A 19,541-nucleotide genomic window follows, 5' to 3' on the forward strand; every position below is an offset into this window, starting at 1 on the left:
TATCATGATACAAGGCATTTTGGAGTGCCTTATCTTATTTGAAAGTGCTAGAAGAAGGATGGGTTTTTAATATCAACGGGGAGAGGAAAGATTTTTTTTCTAGCTATAGGTGAGTCTGTAGAGGTCAGGAAAAAAGAAGGCATGTCAAAAGAAAAAGGAAAGCAGGTCTGAGAGGAGGCAGATAAATTGTGGAAACATTCAGTAGCTAAGCAATGTGTTCTTAAGGGAAATGCTATAGACACTTCAATGTCTACATACATACACCAGTAGGAATTACATTAAAACATTCTCTGTGATTCAATTGCCAGAGATGAATGAGTTCTGGCTTAGACTTTGCAAGGGAGCCTGCAAGGTTAATTAATATAAACTACCTTGTGAAAGAGATGCACCTTTAAAAAAATAATAACTATGAGCTGGACTTTTAATAACATCATTAAGTGAACCAAGGATGAAAACTATTTTTCATACTATATAGGCATATAGAATGGTTGTTGGGAACGTTCTCAAAAGGATTTAAATGTGACAGCTTCAGGAATAGCACAATTTTGTTTTTTTGGCTTTGGTATTAGGCCAAAATATCCCAACATAAGCCAGGCTTGCAACAGACCAGGCAGCAACACACAGCTCTCGTTTCATCGCCTAATCCAGTGGTCCTCAACCCGCCGGTACCTTGGAGTCACCTGGGGATATTTCAAACATCCCAGTGTCTAGGTACCACTTCCGACCACACAGCCTGGGCGTGTGGCCCTGCTTTCACACTTCTGAAAGCTCCCAGGTGATTCCCATGGGCAGCCCAGGTTGAGAACTACTGCCGTGAAGTTTCACCAAAACTCTACACAACGCTCTCAAATCCATTACCAAAGCTGGGAAGGGTTAAAGCTTTTGAAATCATTCTTGATTCCCTATTCATTGTGAAAGAGAATGCTGAAATATTCCTGAAAATATACCATTTCAGGAATAGGAACTAAGATTATACTCAGGAAGCCTAAGGAAATAAAAGAGATGCAGTTTCTGTGTCACGGATAAAACTTCTTTCAATTCAGAGGTAGCTGAGAACATATGTGTGTCAGACACCAGGTGTCTTGCATATTTTGGGAAGAGTTATGAGGCTAATGTAAAAAGATGAGAATGAATATTGAAGGACTGAGAGGGGAACCATATTAAGAATGGAAATATTATTAGATAATATTAATCATTAATAATATTAATACTTTGAATATCTAATATTTAATAAGTTTTTTCAAACCCAGACTGATAAAACTGGCTAAAAACAAAACAAGAAGTCAAGGGAAACAAAAAAGGGATAGTCAAAAAAAAGATATTATTATGTCAGCAGTTACTACAATGTGGTGAATCTTAACAGGCATGTAAATATTATTTCTTCATTTCTCTAGGGAAAAACGTTCTTTTAAATAAAATATTATGGGAAATATAGAATAAATGTGAAAATACTTTGAGTCTCATGCTCTACCAACTGAACTAGCCAAGCAGCCAAAGAGAATAGTTTAAAAATAAGACTTCTTATGTGGGCCAATAGTATATTTAAATACAACTGCATTTCAGACTTAGATCTGGCTGCTTCTTAGCCAGGTCATTATCTTTCATTGAGTTATTAAGAGTAAAATTGAATAAAGGATGTTGAAAATTGAGGGTTCACCTTCATGAAGGTCCTTCTTCCGAATCAGGGGCATCCCCCGTAAGCTAGTCTCTCCCTAGAGGTAAGGGGAGGATCTGTGTCCACCACAGAGCCCACTTTGTCTTTTTTCTTAATTTTCATCATAAGCTTGCTGGTGAATACCACAGTAATTCCATAGTACTCTCTGGATAACTAGCTTTCAAGAATGTTTATGCTAGAATATTTTATGTTTACTTAAGGGTTAAAATCAGGCTGGGCAAGGTGGCTTATGCCTGCAATCCCAGCACTTTGGGAGACCAAGACAGGCAGATGGCTTGAACCCAGGAGTTTGAGATCACCCTGGGCAACATGGTAAAACCCTATCTCTACAAAAAAAAAAAAAAAAAATTAGCTGGGCGTGGTGGTGTGCACCTGTAGTTCCAGCTACTTAGGAGGCTGAGGCTGGAGGATCACTTGAGCCTAGAAGGTCGAGGCTGCAGTGAGCCTTGATTGTACCACTGCACTCTAGCCTGGGTGAAAAAGCGAGACCCTGTAAAACAAAAAACCCAATTAAAAAAAAAAAAAGTTAAATGTGCTAGGCATGGTGGCTCACATTTGTAATCCTAGTGCTTTAGGAGGCTAAGCTGGGAGCATCCCTTGGGGCCAGGTGTTCAAGACCAGCCTGGGCAACATGGTAAGAAGCCATTTCTACAAAAAAAAAAATTAAGAGTTAAAATGATACGTAAGAAATATAAGATTAAGAAGCTAAGTATCAGATTGTTGAGTGAAATCTTACAGTGTATTTTCAAGCATTCTAATTAGACTTAAGTGACCATATTGTAAACAAGAATTGGTTTTATGTACACATGTCAATATGTGTATGGATTGGTATAGACCTCTTTAGAGAGATGTGATTGGCTCTCATTTATCCACATAGGTATTATTGAGTTCGTCTTTTATCCCAAATTCATTTCTCCCTGCCACTTAGCATGTCCTGGGTCTCCCTACCTGAGCCTCTGTGAATTCACTATTGACCTCTGTGTCTAGTCAGTTTATTTCCTTCTCTGTGCAACTTCTGTACTTGGAAACCTGAAATGTAGTTAGACAGTTTGTTCACATTGCATAAGAGTCTCTAACATTATTTGTTGAACCTCACGGAGAATTTTTTAAGGAGGAGGAAGTTGACTGAGTTAGGGCTCAATAACGCCAGCTAATGATCAGAGTGACTTTCCCCAGGAGGTCTAACAGTGACAAAACAAGAATGAAGGTATCTTTTGCAGGACTGGCCTATTCTATCCGCAAGATTCCCTTAAGGGAACAAAATGAAATTCATCTGTAGGTCAATAGTTAATTAAGAAAGCTCTCTGAGGAATACACAGTGTATGTAAGAAGTAAAATATACAAGTTGGTAGCTAGAAACAGGATTCTAATCTAATTGTAGCATTTTGAACTTGGCAGTCCTCTAAAAGTATTCTTTAAGAAAATAATTCAACTGGTAACTTCTGTAGGTTGATTTTGTTGTTGTCGATTTGTTGTTGTTTCCACTGGTAACACCTCCCTAAGCATAAGGTGATCATTGTTATTTTTTTTATTTTTATTTTTTAAAGAGACAGGGTCTGACTACGTTGCCCAGGCTGGTCTTGAATTCCTGAACTCAAGTGATCTGCCTGCCTCGGCTTCCCAAAGTGCCGGGATTACAGCATGAGCCACTGTGCCCAGCCCATTGTTAACATTTTTAAGTGCCAACATTTGATAAATTCTGACTTCATAAAATTCAGTTGTAAAGAATACAGATATCTTTCTACAGGTTTTTTATTTTTTTACTTAAAATGTGGAACTCCAGAAAGAACATGGCTTGCACAGGTAGGATTAACTTCCTCTGTGGCGAGGATCATTTTAGGATTAGGCCACGGGAAGAGGTGACCAAAACAGAAAAATCCAAGTTCTCTCAGAACTACTGATCTCAGAATTTTAGTCAAGGTTCAGGCTCCTATGTATAGCCTAATCTGGCATTTCTTTCGTGGATCTTGGATTACTACTTAATTCACTTTTAGCCTTCTACACATGAACATCCCTAAAAAATCATTTTCTTGCTAATTTCATAGTATCTCTAGTTGAGCTACCATAGCAAGTATTTCCCTCTTTTCAGCGGGTGGTTTTTGCCAGCAGGAAACAAGAGCCAATTGTCATAAAAATAATACAAGATGATGATGGGAGAGGGAACTTCCTTTGACAAACATTCCATGGTTTTCAAGCAGTGAAAAACTTTGCACCCCATAAACTGTCGGATGGTTCTAAAGGAGCCAAAACATCAATAAATGTTTTTTTGTTTAGGAGACTTCCTGAGAATCATCGATTTTAAAGCTGAAAGGAAGCTTAACAGGCCTTTGCCCCCTTGCTGCTTCACAGTTGAGAAAATTGAGTCCAAAGAGAAGAGCTGCCTGGGTCTCCACTATGCGCTGGGCATTCCTGCTGCCCCAGAGTTGAAGCTCATGCCTGCTGCCTGATGATTCCCCCGGCTGTAGGCTCTCCTTCCTCCCCTCTGTGCTTCTGCCCCTTTCTGCTTTGTCCTGGTTATGAGTTTGTGTTCTGCCTTTGGAAAAAGTCACTGCTTTGACTGAATGAAAAGTAGCTATCATTTGCAGAGTGGCTACTTTATCCTTTTCTTTCTTTTTTAAAACCAATCCCACAATATGTATTATTAAACTTATTTTACAAATGAGGAAACCATAGCTTGCAGAGTTTAAGGAATCATAGAGAGTCAATGCACACGCTGGGTGTGGAGGCTCACGCCTGTAATCCCAGTACTTTGGGAGGCTGAGGCAGGTGGAACACCTGAGGTCAGGAGTTCAAGACCAGCCTGGCCAACATGGTGAAACCCCGTCTCTACTAAAAATACAAAAATTAGCTGGGCGTGGTGGCACACACCTGTAATCCCAGCTACTTGGGAAGCGGAGGCAGGAGAATCGCTTGAACCCGGGAAGCGAAGGTTGCAGTGAGCCGAGATAGTGTCAATGCACTCCAGCCTGGGTGACAGGGCAAGACTCGGTCTCAAAAACAAAAACAAAAACAAAAACCGTCATTCCATAGCCCAGCCAGGATTCAAACCCAGGGCTAAGTCTCGGTCTGGTGCCTTGTTTTACTCTGCTAAACTGCCTCTCTTTGATTTATTTTCTTGGTACCTATAGCATTATAGTCTGGATAAACAGTCTTTTAGAAATTACAATGAATATTAATAGCTCCTTTGTCTTTAAAAAAAGTCTTTAGAGAAATTATCTGGAACAATATTCAGTTCCTTCTGTAATGCAGCTTTGGAGTTAACTACCCCCACTCAGTTGTAATAAATCTATATTTATATAGAAAGACATCCATATTAAGTTAATTGAAGAAAGTGAATTGCAGAGCAGTGTGTATAGTATAACTCCATTTAGGTTTTGTTTAACATTACAGATATCCTTAACATATGTATGTGTATATATATGTATATGTGCAGAGTAGATATCTGGGAAGACACACACTAAACTCTTTACAAAGGTTCATGCTAAGGACTGGGATTGGGGGCCAGGTGGTTAAATAGAGGATAAGGAGATGATTTATGTATCAGTTATATTTTTTATAATCAATCTATATTATCTGAAAACAAATTTTTAAAACAAAAACACCTTAAAACTTTCTTCATAAATACTTTGTGACAATTTTACTTATTTTGGAACTAGAAATTATAATTAGAAAGTCATCATTACTGCTTTGAACTGTTGAAAGGGTAGTTGATCATATGAAGTGGGATTTTTCCCCTGCTGTCATGAAAATGTTTGTCAAGTGCCTCCAGCAAAGCCCAGCACAGAGCTGTTGTTCAGTAATCGTTAATTATCTCTTTCTACCACAAAACCAGAAGCAATGAGAACTAATCTCTATCCCAGATGAAAGTAACTTGTAGCTTGTGGAACATTATAAAATCATCAGGTTGAGCTCTTCACCTTAAACTACAAATTCACCCCCATTCTCCACTGCTTTTCATCTTATATTCATTCTCAAGATTTTTTCCTTCTAAGGGGTCGTCTTCTATGCAGTCTGAGAACACCTGCATTCATAGGGCCTTTTTGTAATAGCCTGATGTTTTTAAGGCATCTAATAGATCTTATCGTTATAATTCTGTTGTTACCAACTTTCACATTGGTTTTTTAAATCTGCCCCTGGAAAGTTAGATTTTTAGAATTTACTTTATTTATTTATTTTGAGACAGGGTCTTGCTCTGTTGCTAAGGCTGGAGTACAGTGGCACGATCTTGGCTCAATGCAACCTCCACCTCCTGGGCTCAAGCGATCCTCCACCCTCAGCCTCCCAAGTAGCTGAGACTACAGGCACACACCACGCCTGGCTAATTTTTTGTATTTTTGTAGAGACAAGGTATCACTATGTTGCCCAGGCTGGCCTTGAACTCCTGGGCTCAAGCAGTCTTCCCACCTTGGCCTCCCAAAGTGCCGGGATTACAGGCATCAGCCGCTGCACCCAGGCTAGAATTTACATTTTAAACTGTTTATTCTAACTCTTTTGCCCTTCTCTTCTGCCAGTGAATATGATTGTTTCTTCATGTAAAAAGATGTTTTATTCCAGTTGACTACGACTGAGAAGCCATTGAGAAAGCCACCTGCCAGACTGAAAAAACTCAAGATCAAAAAGCAAGTGAAGGATTTCACAACGAAGGACATTGAAGAGAAGATGGAGGCTGCTGAGGAGCGCAGGAAGGTACTGAGCTCTCAGATGCTCTAGGCTTGAGGAGTTCGCTGTCTGTTAAAATGATCTCATGCCAGACCTTTCCTATCAGCAGTTTTAAGACAAACTGCATGGATCTATAGTCAGGTTTATTTTTATTATTTTACTAATTTTTTTAAGAGACAAAGTCTCACTATGTTGCCCAGGCTGGAGTACAGTGTCATGGTCAGAGCTCACTGCAATCTTGAACTTTTGGGCTCAGGTGGTCCCCCTTTCTCAGCCTCCTGAGTAGCTAGGATTACAGGCCCATACCATTACATGAGGCTGATTAAAAAAAAAAAAATTGTTGGCCAGGCGCAGTGGCTTATGCCTGTAATCCCAGCACTTTGGGAGGCCGAGGGGGGCGGATCACGATGTCAGGAGATCGAGACCATCTTGGCTAACATGGTGAAACCCCCGTCTCCACTAAAAATACAAAAAATTAGCCGGGTGTGCTGGTGGGCACCTGTAGTCCCAGCTACTTGGGAGGCTGAGGCAGGAGAATGGCATGAACCCAGGAGGCGGAGTTTGCAGTGAGCCGAGATCACACCACTGCACTCCAGCCTGGGCGACAGAGCAAGACTCCGTCTCGAAAAAAAAAAAAAAAAAAAAAAAAGGTTGTTTAGAGATGGGGTCTCATTATGTAGCCCAGGCTGGTCTTAAATTTCTGGCCTCAAATGATCCTCCTGCCTTGGTCTCCCAAAGTGTTGGGATTACAGACATGAGCCACTGTGCCTGGCCTATAGCTAGGATTTCAATGATCTTTATGCCTTTTATTATATGTTATTATGTTTAGTGGTTTTTCTTAAAAATTCCCTTTCTGTTGTAAAGGAATAAAGCAGGTTGGGTGAAAATTACAGTTCATCCATATAGCCTAAGTAAGCAACATCCAATTCTTGGAATTAAATGAAGTATGGAGGCTTCATTTCCCAGATCTCTAATTGGCCTATCAGAGAGCAAGGACCAGATTCCAAGCTCCATGAGGGCAGGCCCCCTGTTTGCCTTCTTCAACAGGAGTTTCTCAACAAATGTTTGTTATTTGACTGAATAATGACATACAGAAACCATGAATGTTCAATACAAGCAACATTAATCACAACTTGTAGAAAGTTATTCAGGCTCTTTTTCACTCTTAATACTGCATTTCAGACTAAAGAAGAAGAAATAAGAAAAAGGCTACGGAGTTACCGACTTTTGCCTTCAGCCAATCATTCAGATTCAGCTGAACTAGGAGGGGCCGAGGTTGCATTTGCCAAAGGACTTCAAAGGGTGAGGCCTGCTGGATTTGAACTGTCTAACCTGAAGGGAGGAAAACCATTGAAGAGGAAGAAGAGTAAAAGTGATGCAACCTTGATTGATAGAAACGAAAGTGATGAAAGTTTTGGGGTCGTGGAGTCAGACATGTCCTACAACCAAGCAGATGACATAGTCTACTAAGCCATTTTTTGTGAATTTCATAAGAAAGCATTCATTCTCCCCATTTGTAACATTTGTAGTATGTCTCATATTCTTTGACTGACTGACCTCATTCCACTGGGATTTCTCCCTTGGGCTTAAGGATGATTGTGTGGGCTGCACAGGCTGAAGGTTAGTTGAGTAAATTAAGTAGCTATGCTAGCTTTAAAAAAAAGAGCCAGGGGGAGACTTGACCAGCATAGATATTTGGCACTCTCCTTTGTGTGGCTTCAAACATTATGGAGATATCTTTAATTTATAAGTGCCTTCAGCTTACATTAATAAGTTCGTGCCAAATGAATTCATTCCTGTTTACTCCTGCCTTGTGGCAGGGTCCATCCTCTGCTGGTCCTTTAAGACAAATTGCATGGATTTGTATTAAGTATTTTAATGGTTTATATGTTTATTATGCTGTATGTCTATGGTTTTATAAATTTTTTTCTCTGTGTTGTGAAGGAATAAAGCAATGTCTTGAATTGGCTGAATTACAGTTTTATCCATATAGTTTAAGTTAGCAATATCTAATTCTCAGAATTACATAAAGAATAGAGTTTTCTTCTTGTGAAAACAGAAGAACTTCAGTTGAGGCTAGGGATGGAAGGAAGTTGTGAGGGTGCGGGTAGACAGGGAGTCAGCCCTGCTACCAGTGTCTGTCTTCCCTGCAGACATGCTGAGCTGAGAAGCTGCTGGTCCTCATCTTATTGAATTATACCTTGGTTCTTCCCTCCCTTACCACTCACATCCAATCAATTATCTGGTCTTATGATTCTAGATGCTTTTTTTTTTTTTGGAGACAGTGTCTCACGTTGTCACCCAGGCTGGAGTACAGTGACATGATCTTGGCTCACTGCAGCCTTGACCTCCTGGGGCTCAAGTGACCCTCCCACCTCAGACCCTCAAATAGCTAGGACTGCAGGCACGCATCACCACACCTGGCTAATTTTTTGTAGAAATGGGGTTCGTCATGTTGCCCAGGCTGGTCTCAAACTTCTGAGCTCAAACAATCCACCCACCTCATTTGCTTGCAAACACATATCAAAAATCAGTGAGTGGCAAGTGACAATGAAGCTGCATCTGGTGGCAGGCTTTAGAATGGCAAGTGAGTTGATGTACTTCAATTGTACAGCTGCATCTGGTGGCCTTAAAAGTATGTTTGAGGCAACTTCAAATCTCCGTATGTTCTGAATTAAAGTCCAGGTGGAATATCCTGACATTGCCACAAAAGCACTGAAAAGCCTGCTTCCATTTCATCCTATCTTTGTGCAGCAGGTTTTCTGCAATGACAGCAAACAAAATGAGATTATGGAGTAGACTGGACACAAGCAACACATTTCAGATGTCACTGTCTCCCATCACCCCAGATGGGCCATCTAGTTGCAGGAAAACAAGCTCAGGGCTCCCACTGATTCTACATTATGGTGAGTTGTATAATTATCTCCTTATATATAACAGTGTAATAAGAATAGAAATAAAGTGCACAATAAAAGTAATGCACTTGAATCATCTTGAAACTATCCACACCCCCTCCCCAACGTTCATGGGAAAATTGTCTTCCACGAAACCAGTCCCTGGTGCCAGAAAAGTTGGGGACCTCTGTTGTATATGTTCGTATAGCCTGTAGAACTTCAGACACCTACACCCAGTGAGGTGTGATGATGGTGGCAGAAGGGGGTAGTGGGGCTTCTTCAAAACTCATTGGAGAGCCAAAACATTTAGAGTCAGTCTACTTCTTACAGTGTGACCCTGAGGCATGCAGGCTGTCTGTGTCTCAATTAACTTACATGTTAATTTGGGATAGCCACAGTCACAGAGTTGAATCAGATGAAATAATGTGTTTAAAGATACTGTGTAACTGCTTGCCTGGTTCAGCAGACTGAGTTGTCCCACCCCTTCTATGCAGATATCTTGATTCAGGGGTGCCCTGTCCACTCCATGCCCAGACAGCTCTCCAGGCATTCGGAACACCCACTCACCAAGCAGCTTGAATCACCCCACCCTTCCTGTGCAGAGATCTTGGTGCAGAGGGGCCATCTCTGCTCTACTCCCAGGCAGATCTTCAGGCATCTGGAGCACCTAATCTCCTGCATTAGGAATTTGGGCCAACTCCCATCCCTGTGCAGAAAACTTGGGATTGAGGAGGTTTCCCAGCTCCACACCTAGGCACAACTCTGGATGCTTGGTGGCCACCCACTAGATTATCCCTCAGAGCTTGTGCTTGTGTCTGCCACTAGGGAATGGGCAGGCAAACCTGCCTGGTCTGGCCCCACCCATCATGGCCCCCTCCAGGGCTGCACAGGGGAGCTCAGACCACTGTGAATTCCACAAATCACCCCATTGCCTAAGGTAACAGAGAGCTTCTGCAACAAACAAAGATCAAGTATATACACAGCCATATTGGCTGGCTCCTACCTATAAGTGCCATCCAAGGGCTTGTAGGTCAAACTGCACAGCCCAATATAAAACCTGCTGAAAGAAATGCACAGGGCTATATAGAAGCAAAGCCAAAAGACCCTATCCTGTTGGGGTACAGTACAGTTCCTCTACAGTAACAGGAATTTCAAATACAACTGAAAGCTTTATCAATAAACTGAACAAAGCAGAAGAAAGAATTTCAGAGCTTAAAGGTTGGTCTTTCAAATCAACCCAGTCAGACTAAAATAAAGAAAAAATAAATTTTAAAAATGAACAAAGTATTTGAGAAATATGGGATTATGTAAAATGGCAAAACCTATGAGTTACTGGTATTCCTGAGAGAAAAAGAGAAACAGCAAAAAAACCTGGAAAACATATGTAAGGGAATAATTCAAGAAATTTTCTCTAATCTTGCTAGATAGGTAAACATCCAGATACAAGAAATCCAGAGAACACCTGCATGATACTATACAAAATGATCACCAAGACATACAGTCACCAGATTGTCCAAGTCAACATTTAAAAAAAAAAAAAAAACTTAAAGGCAGCTAGAGAAAAATGTCAGATCATGTACAAAGGGAACCCCATGAGGCTAATAGCAGACTTCTCAGCAGAAATATTACAAGCCAGGAGAAATTGGGGGCCTATTTTCAGAATTCTGAAAGAAAAGAAAATCCAAATAAGAATTCCATATCCTGCCAAACTAAGCTTCATATTCATAGGAGAAATAAAATTTTTCCAGATGAGCAAGCACTAAGGGAATCTGTTACCACTAGACCAGCCTTACAAGAGATTTGTACTGGAATTCTAAACATGGAAATAAAAGAACAATACCTACTACCACAAAAATGCACTTAAGTTGACACAGACCTTATAACCACACAATAGAAACTGCAAAGCAACCAGCTAACAACTTCATGATAGAATCAAAACCTCACATATCAATATTAACCTTAAACGTAAATGGTTTAAATGCTCCATTTAAAAGGCACAGAGAAGCAAATTGGATAAAATAACAAGACACAAGACCCATTTATCTGCTGTCTCAAGAGACCCATCTCATACATAATGACACCCACAAGCTCAAAGTAAAGAGTTGGAGAAAGATCTACCACAAAAACAGAAAATAAAAAAAGAGCAGGGGTCACTATTCTTATATCAGATAAAATAGACTTTAAACCAACAACAGTAAAAGGTGACATAGAAGGACATTACATAATGACATAGGGTTTAATTCAATAAGAAGACTTAACTATCCTAAATGCATATGCACCCAATATTGGAGCATCCAGATTTATAAAGCAAGTACTTCTAGACCTGTGAAAAGAGTTAGACAGCCACACAATAATAGTAGGGGATTTCAACACCCCAGTGACAGCATTAGACACATTATTGAGACAAAACACTAACAGAGAAATTCTGGACTTACATTCAACACTTAATCAATTGGACCAAATAGATATCTACAGAATGAATATGTCACCCATCAACCACAGAATATACATTCTTCTCATCTGCACATAGAACATACTCCACGATTGACCACATTATCCACCATAAAGCAAGTCTCAATACATTTAAAAAAAATTGAAATTATACCAACCATACTCTTGGACTACAGTGGCATAAAAATAGAAATAGATATCAAGAATACCTCTCAAAATCACACGATTACATGGAAATTAAACAACTTGTTCCTGAATTGCTTTTGGGTAAACACAAAATTAATGCAGAAATCAAAAATTCTTTGAAATAAATGAAAACAGAGACACAACATACCAAAATCTGTGGGATTGCAGCAAAAGCAATGTTAAGAGGAAAATTTAAAGCATTAAATGCCTACCTCAAAAAGTTATAAATATCTCAAAAATGATCTCACATCACACCTAGTAGAACTAGAGAAACAAGAACCAACTAACCCCAAAACTAGCAGAAGAAAAGAAATAACTAAAATCAGAATGGAACTGAACAAAATTGAGACCCAAAAATCCATACAAAGAATCAATGAAACCAAAAGGTAATTTTCTGAAAGAACAAGCAAGATCAATATATGGATAGCTACATTAACAAAGAAGAAAAGATCCAAATAAGCAAACTCAGAAACAACAAAGGTGACATTACAACTGATCCCACAGAAATACAAAAGATCTTCAGAGACTATTATGAACAATGCTATGCCCACAAACTAGAAAATCTGGAAGAAATGGATAAATTCCTAGAAACACACCATCTCCCAAAATTGAATCAGGAAGAAATTGAAACCTTGAACACACCAATATCTAGTTCCAAAATTGAATCAATAATAATAATTTTAAAAACCTACCAACCAAATAAAGCCCCAGACTAGATGGATTGACAGTGGAATTCTCCAGATATACAAAGAAGAGCTGGTACAAATTCCACTGAAACTATTCCAAAAAAAATGAGGAGAAGGGACTGCTTCCTAACTCATTCTACAAAGCCAGCAAAAATCTAACTCATTCTACAAAGTCAACAATTAAAAAAGAAAACTACAGGCCAATATTCCTGATGAAAATAGACACGAAAATCCTCAACAAAATACTAGAAAACCAAATCCAACAGCATATCAAAAAGTTAACTCATCAAGATCAAGTAGGCTTCATTCCTAGGATGCAAGATTGGTTCAACATATGCAAATCAATAACAGTTATTCACCACATTAACAGATTAAAAACAAAAACCATATGATCATCTCAACAGGCATGGAAAAAGCTTTTCATAAATCTAACATCTCTTCATGATAAAAACCCTCAAGAAACTAAGCATCAAAGGAACATACCTCAAATTAATAAGAGCCATCTATGAACATCATACTGAATGGACAAAAACTGGAAGAATTTCCCCCTGAGAACTGGAAGAAGACAAGGATGCCCACTCTCACCACTCCTATCCAATATAGTACTGGAAGTGCTAGCCAGAGCAAGCAGGCAAGAGAAGGAAATAAAAGGCATCTAAATAGAAAAAAAAAAAAAAAAAAAGAAGAAGTCGAACCATCTCTCTTCACAGATGATAAGATTCTACATCTAGAAAAGCCTAAGAAGATTCCATCAAGAAGCTACTGGAACTAATAAATGACTTCAGTAAGGTTTCAGGATGCAAAATCAATGTATAAAAATCAGTGGCATTTTGGCCGGGCGTGGTGGTTCATGCCTGTAATCCCAGCACTTTGGGAGGCCGCAGCAGGCAGATCACGAGGTCAGGAGATCGAGACCATCCTGGCTAACACAGTGAAACCCCGTCTCCACTAAAAATACAAAAAATTCTCCTGGCATTGTGGCGGGCGCCTGCAGTCCCAGCTACTCCAGAGGCTGAGGCAGGAGAATGGCACGAGCCCGGGAGGCAGAACTTGCAGTGAGCCGAGATCGCATCACTGCACTCTGGCCTGGGCAACAGAGTGAGACTCTGTCTCAAAAAAAAAAATCAGTGGCATTTCTATACACCAATAACGTTCATGCTGAGAGCCACATCAAGAACACAGTCCCATTTACAATTGCCATTCACAAAAACAAAATACCTAGGAATACATCTAACCAAGGAGGTGAAAGATTTCTACAAGGAGAACTATAAAACACTGCTGAAAGAAATTATAGATGACACAAACAAAAGGAAAAACATTCCATGCTCATGGATTGGAAGAATCAATATTGTTAAAAGAGCAATACTACCCAAAGCAATTTACGGATTCAACCCTATTCCTATCACAACTATCAACTAGAAAAAAGTATCCTAAAATACATAGAACTAGAAAAAAACTATTCTAAAATTCATATGGAACCAAAAAAGAGCCTGAATAGCCAAAGCAATCCCAAGCAAGAAGAACAAAGCAGAAGGCATCACATTACCGGACTTCAAACTATACTAGAGGCTACAATAACCAGAACAGCATGGGACTGGTAGAAAAACAGAGATATAGACCAATAGAACAGAATACAGAACCCAGAAATAAAGCTGCACACTTACCACCATCTGATCTTTGACAAAGTTGACAAAAATAACCAATGAGGGAAAGGACTCCCTATTTAATAAATGGTGCTGGGACAGCTGGCTATCCATATGCAGAAGAATGAAACTGGATTTCTACCTTTCACCATCGACAAAAATTAACTCAAGATGGATCAAAGAGTTAAAGACAAGACTTCAAGCTGTAAGAATTCTAGAAGAAAACCTGGGAAACACCATGCTGGACATCAGCCTTGGGAAACAATTTATGACGAAATCCTCAAAAGCAATTGCACCAAAAACAAAAATTGACAAGTGGGAGCTAATTAAACTAAAGAACTTCTACACTGCAAAATAACTATAATTAAAGTAAACAGACAACTTACAAATTGAGAGAAAATATTTATGCCTCTGACAAAAATCTAATCTCCAGAATCTATAAGGAATTTAAACTATAGGACAAGCAAAAAACAAACAACTCCATTAAAAATGGGCAAAACACATGAACAGACACTTCTCAAATGAGGACACACAAGTGGTCAACATGAAAAAAGAAAATGCTCCACATCACTAATCATCAGAGAAATGCAAATTCTAACCACAATGAGATACCATCTCACACTAGGCAGAATAGCTACTATCAAAAAGTCAAAAAACAACAGATGCTGGCCAGGTTTGTGCAGAAGAATGTTCATACACTTGGTGGAATGCAAATTAGTTCAGCTACTATGGAAAGCAGTTTGGAGATTTCTCAAAGAACTGAAAACAGAACTACCATTTGACCCAGCAATCTCATCACTGAGTGTATGTCCAAAAGAAACAAATCTTTCTACCAAAATGACACATGGACTCACATTCATTGCAGCACTCTTCACAATAGAAAAGACATGGAGTCAACCTAGGTGCCCATCAATGGTGGACTGGATAAAGAAAATATGGTACGTATACACCGTGGAATACTATGTAGCCATAAAAAAGAATGAAATCATGTCCTTTGCAGCAACATGGAGGGAACTGGAGGCCATTATCCTAAGTGAGTTAACACAGGAACGGAACACCAAATACCACATGTTCTCACTTATAAATGGGAGCTAAACATTGGGTACTCATGGACATAAAGATGGCAATAGAAACTAAGGACCACTAGATGGAGGAAGAAGGGAAGGAAGCAAGTGTTGAAAGACTAACTATTGGGTACTGTTCTCAGTACCTAGGTGATGAAATCACTCATAGCCTAAACCTCAGCATCATGCAATATACCCATGTAACAAACCTGTGCATGTGCCCCCTAAATCTGAAACAAAAGTTGAAAAAAATAAGTAAAATTTAAAACTTAAAAAAGCTATGTCAGATTTAAAACATAAATAAATAATAAAAGTACCATATAAACTAGAATATGCCACTATTTTTATGTCATATAAGTTATCTAAAATTCTATGTAAGCAACATGATGTTTTCCATCCATCCTGAGGCTTTTCTATGGAAGGGTTCATATTGTGGCATGTGTCAATCTTATAAAATATTAGAGTAGCTAAAATAATTGTACAAGGACAATTTTAAAAAGATTTGGGTGTCATTCACATCTCTGCAAATAATAAAATTTAAATGACCACAAAATATGTTCAACACAAATTTATAGTACTTCCAAATTAAATTCCCAAATTTGACAAATACAGAAATAATATTTTCTCTTGAAATCTTATGCTCTTACCTATGTTATTTATAGTGGCTCAGATGACATGTTCATTGCATTAAAATCTATATAGTAGGCTGGGCGCAGTGGCCCACACCTGTAATCCCAGCACTTTGGGAGGCCAAGGCAGGCGGACCATGATGTCAGGAGATCGAGACCATCCTGGCTAACACAGTGAAACCCCGTCTCTACTAAAGATACAAAAAATTAACCGGGCATGGTGGCGGGCACTTGTAGTCCCAGCTACTTGGGAGGCTGAGGCAGGAGAATGGCGTGAACCTGGGAGGCAGAGGTTGCAGTGAGCCAAGATCGCACCACTGCACTCCAGCCTGGGTGATACAGTAAGATTCTGCCAAAAAAAAAAAAACCTCTATGGTATAAATGTGAACATTATCATTGATATCCTGACTTGAAAACCTCTCTACATATATGGAGTTACATATGCAAAAGACAAACACATCCTAAATGACAATCTGTATATTTTCTTAGTGACATATATATAAATGATGTATATCATCATTTATATGATTATATCATTTATATAATTATATAACTAGGAAAATATACAGATTATCATTTGTTGTATATTTATAAAATAGAAATTACTTTGTATTACTTGGTATATTTACTTAGTGATATCATTTTCACAGGATGGGAAGAGTGATTATTAGACTGCAGAATGCCTGGGTCCCGGAAACGCCTCTAAAGTTCCAAGTGCGTTAATACTCACAAAAACCATCTCAGGGTTTGGAGATGAGGAAACAGAGATCACAGACTCTGAGCAACTTCCCACCCTCACAGAGCCATTACCATCAACCAGGGAGGGAGTTTGTATTTGAATACTACTCTGCCTTCAAAATGCTATCAATTCCGTTACTCCAATATTTTTTAAAAACTTCAAATGTATATGTGGCTTTTTCCCTGATCATCTTTCTTTTCTTTCTTCTTAAAGGATGATTTGTACTGATGAGTAATCTAAAAGAAAGACTGAGATATCTAAAATACAGCCTCCGGGATAATGTCAATTTTTTGTATCAAAATAATGTTGGTTTTCTAATGCTTAAAAGCTAAATATTTGAACAGCCACCAGGGTATTTCAACTAAAATCAAACCACAACCTTCAGGTAGTTATGAGGCAGGGAACACAACATTAGGTAAATCTTTATAATCATCTGAATTGGTAGCAACTGAAAAATGCCCGTATAGTTTTCCTTGTGAAAGGGGACCTTGCTGAGTCTAACAGAATATACTTTGATAGTTAGCAATTCTTTAATTTTAGGTGGGAAAAAATACTTATGGATAACTCATATTTAAGGTAATATATTTAAAATAATATTTGGGGTGTATTTTTAAATATTTCACATATATTTGAAATAACTCACATTGTGAGATATTTGGTTTGCAAAAGTAATTTTGTAATCACAGGGATAAAATCAGATTTATCACAGTGTTGCTATAGTGACTACCAGAAATGTATTACTGTGCCTATTTCTGTGTTTGTTATTTCATTATCAGTAAATAGCTAGTATTTGAAGAAGTGTTTATACAGTAAGTACTATATTTCATTCTAAAGATGTGTAATGCTCAGTTGTGTCAGTGTATACATCACTTTTGCATCCACATAATCTGTATACACAAAACCTTCATGTAGGGCAGAGTGGAGCCTATATCTCAGACAGCTCAGTGAAGGGCATTATTGTAAAATAAAGTGTGAGAGATGATAGTTATATTCTCTTTGTGTGTCACTTGTATCTGCTTTTTAAAAATAATAGCTGCCTCTTTGGTTTTTAAAAATGATGTGAATAATATGTAATAGGAAATATTAAAAACCATGACCGGGCTCGGTGGCTCACACCTGTAATCCCAGCACTTTCGGAGGCTGAGGCGAGTGGATCACAAGGTCAGGAGATCGAGACCATCCTGGCTAACACAGTGAAAGCCCGTCTCTACTAAATACAAAAAATTAGCCGGGCGTGGTGGCAGGTGCCTGTAGTCCCAGCTGCTTGGGAGGCTGAGGCAGGAGAATGGCATGAACCTGGGAGGCAGAGCTTGCAGTGAGCCGAGGTCACACCACTACACTCCAGCCTGGGTGACAGAGCGAGACTCCGTCCAAAAAATAAAAAAAAACACATAAGAAGAAAACAACACCAAGAATCAAACATTTTCCCCTCCCCTCAAAATAACTGCAGCAACATTTTTTTATTTCAATAGTTTTTGGGGAACAGGTGGTATTTGGTTTCACGGATAAGTTTCTTTAGTGGCAATTTCTGAGGTTTTTGTGCACTCACCACCCAAGCCAGTGTACACTGCATCCAGTATGTACTCTTTTATCCTTCACCCACCTCCCACCCTTTCCCCTGAGACCCCAAAGTCCATTCTGTCATTCTTATACTTTTGTGTCCTCATGGCTTAGCTCTGACTTATGAGTGAGAATATATGATGTTTGGTTATCCATTCCTGAGTTACTTCACTTAGAATAATGGTCTCCAACTTGACCCAGGTTGCTGCGAATGCCATTCTTTCATTCCTTTTTATGGCTGAATATATATATATATATATATCTCACATTTTTCCTTATCTACTCATTGATTAATTGGCATTTGGGCTGATTCCATATTTTTGCAATTGTGAATTGCTATTAATTCCAATATCTTTTATGTATAGTGACTTCTTTTCTCTGGGTAGATACTCAGGAGTGGGATTGCTGGATCAAATGGTAGATCTACTTTTAGTTATTTAAGGAATCTCCACACTGTTTTCCATAGTGGTTGTACTAGTTTACAGTCTCATCAGCAGTCTAAAAGTGTTCCCTTTTCACCTTATCCACACCAACATCTATTTTTTTTATTTTTTGATTATGGCCATTCTTGGAGGAGTAAGGTGGTATCACGTTGTGGTTTTGATTTACATTTCCATGATAATTAGTGATGTGGAGCATTTTTTCATTGGTCGACCATTTGTATATCTTCTTTTGAGAATTGTCTATTCATCTCCTTAGCCCACTTTTTGATGGGACTGTTTGGTTTTTTCTTGCTGATTTGTTTCAGTTACTTGTGGATTCTGGATATTAGTCCTTCATTGGATACATAGTTTGCAAAGATTTTCTCCCACTCTGTGGGTTGTCTGTTTACTCTGTTGATTATTTCTTTTGCTGTGCAGAAGTTTTTTAGTTTAATCAAGTCCCATCTATTTATCTTTGTTTTTTTTTTTTTTTTCATTTGCTTTTAGGTTCTTGGTCATGAAGTCTTTGCCTAAGCAATGACCAGGAGGGTTTTTCTGATACTATTTTCTAGAATTTTTATGGTTTCAGATCTTAGATTTAAGTCTTTGATCCATCTTGAGTTGATTTTTGTATAAGGTGAGAGATGAGGATCCAGTTTTATTCTTCTTCATTCCTGTTGGACTAGTCCTTTTAAGGGGCATTATCATATAGTGTCCCTCTTTGTCTTTTTTAAAGTCTGGGGTTTTTTGGGTTTTCTTTGTTTTGTTTTGTTTTGTTTTTTCTGAGATGGAGTCTCACGCTGTTGCCCAGGCTGGAGTGCAGTGGTGCAGTCTCGGCTCACTGCAACCTCTGCCTCCTGAGTTCAAGTGATTCTCTTGCATCAGACTCCCAGGTAGCTGGGATTACAGGTGCCCACCACAAGGCCTGGCTAA

At 38.9% G+C, this 19,541-nt stretch overlaps 1 protein-coding gene across 2 annotated transcripts in view; it reads left to right on the forward strand.

Moving 5' to 3' along the window:
* The window catches only part of STMND1 (stathmin domain containing 1), a 115,918-nt gene extending 107,620 nt beyond the window's left edge, over positions 1 to 8,298 (forward strand). The window contains exons 5-6 of one of the 2 annotated variants that reach the window (XM_058432609.1): positions 6,230 to 6,361; positions 7,517 to 8,257. In XM_058432609.1, the coding sequence (XP_058288592.1) occupies positions 6,230 to 6,361; positions 7,517 to 7,804 (420 nt within the window). In that variant the 3' untranslated portion in view covers positions 7,805 to 8,257. Of the gene's footprint in view, positions 1 to 6,229; positions 6,362 to 7,516 lie in introns of both variants that reach the window. The other variant, XM_032140869.2, reaches the window with a different exon arrangement.
* Positions 8,299 to 19,541: the final 11,243 nt, after the last annotated feature.

Source organism: Hylobates moloch, unplaced genomic scaffold, assembly GCF_009828535.3.
Source record: "Hylobates moloch isolate HMO894 unplaced genomic scaffold, HMol_V3 SCAFFOLD_20, whole genome shotgun sequence".
NCBI classification, from domain to species: Eukaryota; Metazoa; Chordata; class Mammalia; order Primates; family Hylobatidae; genus Hylobates; species Hylobates moloch.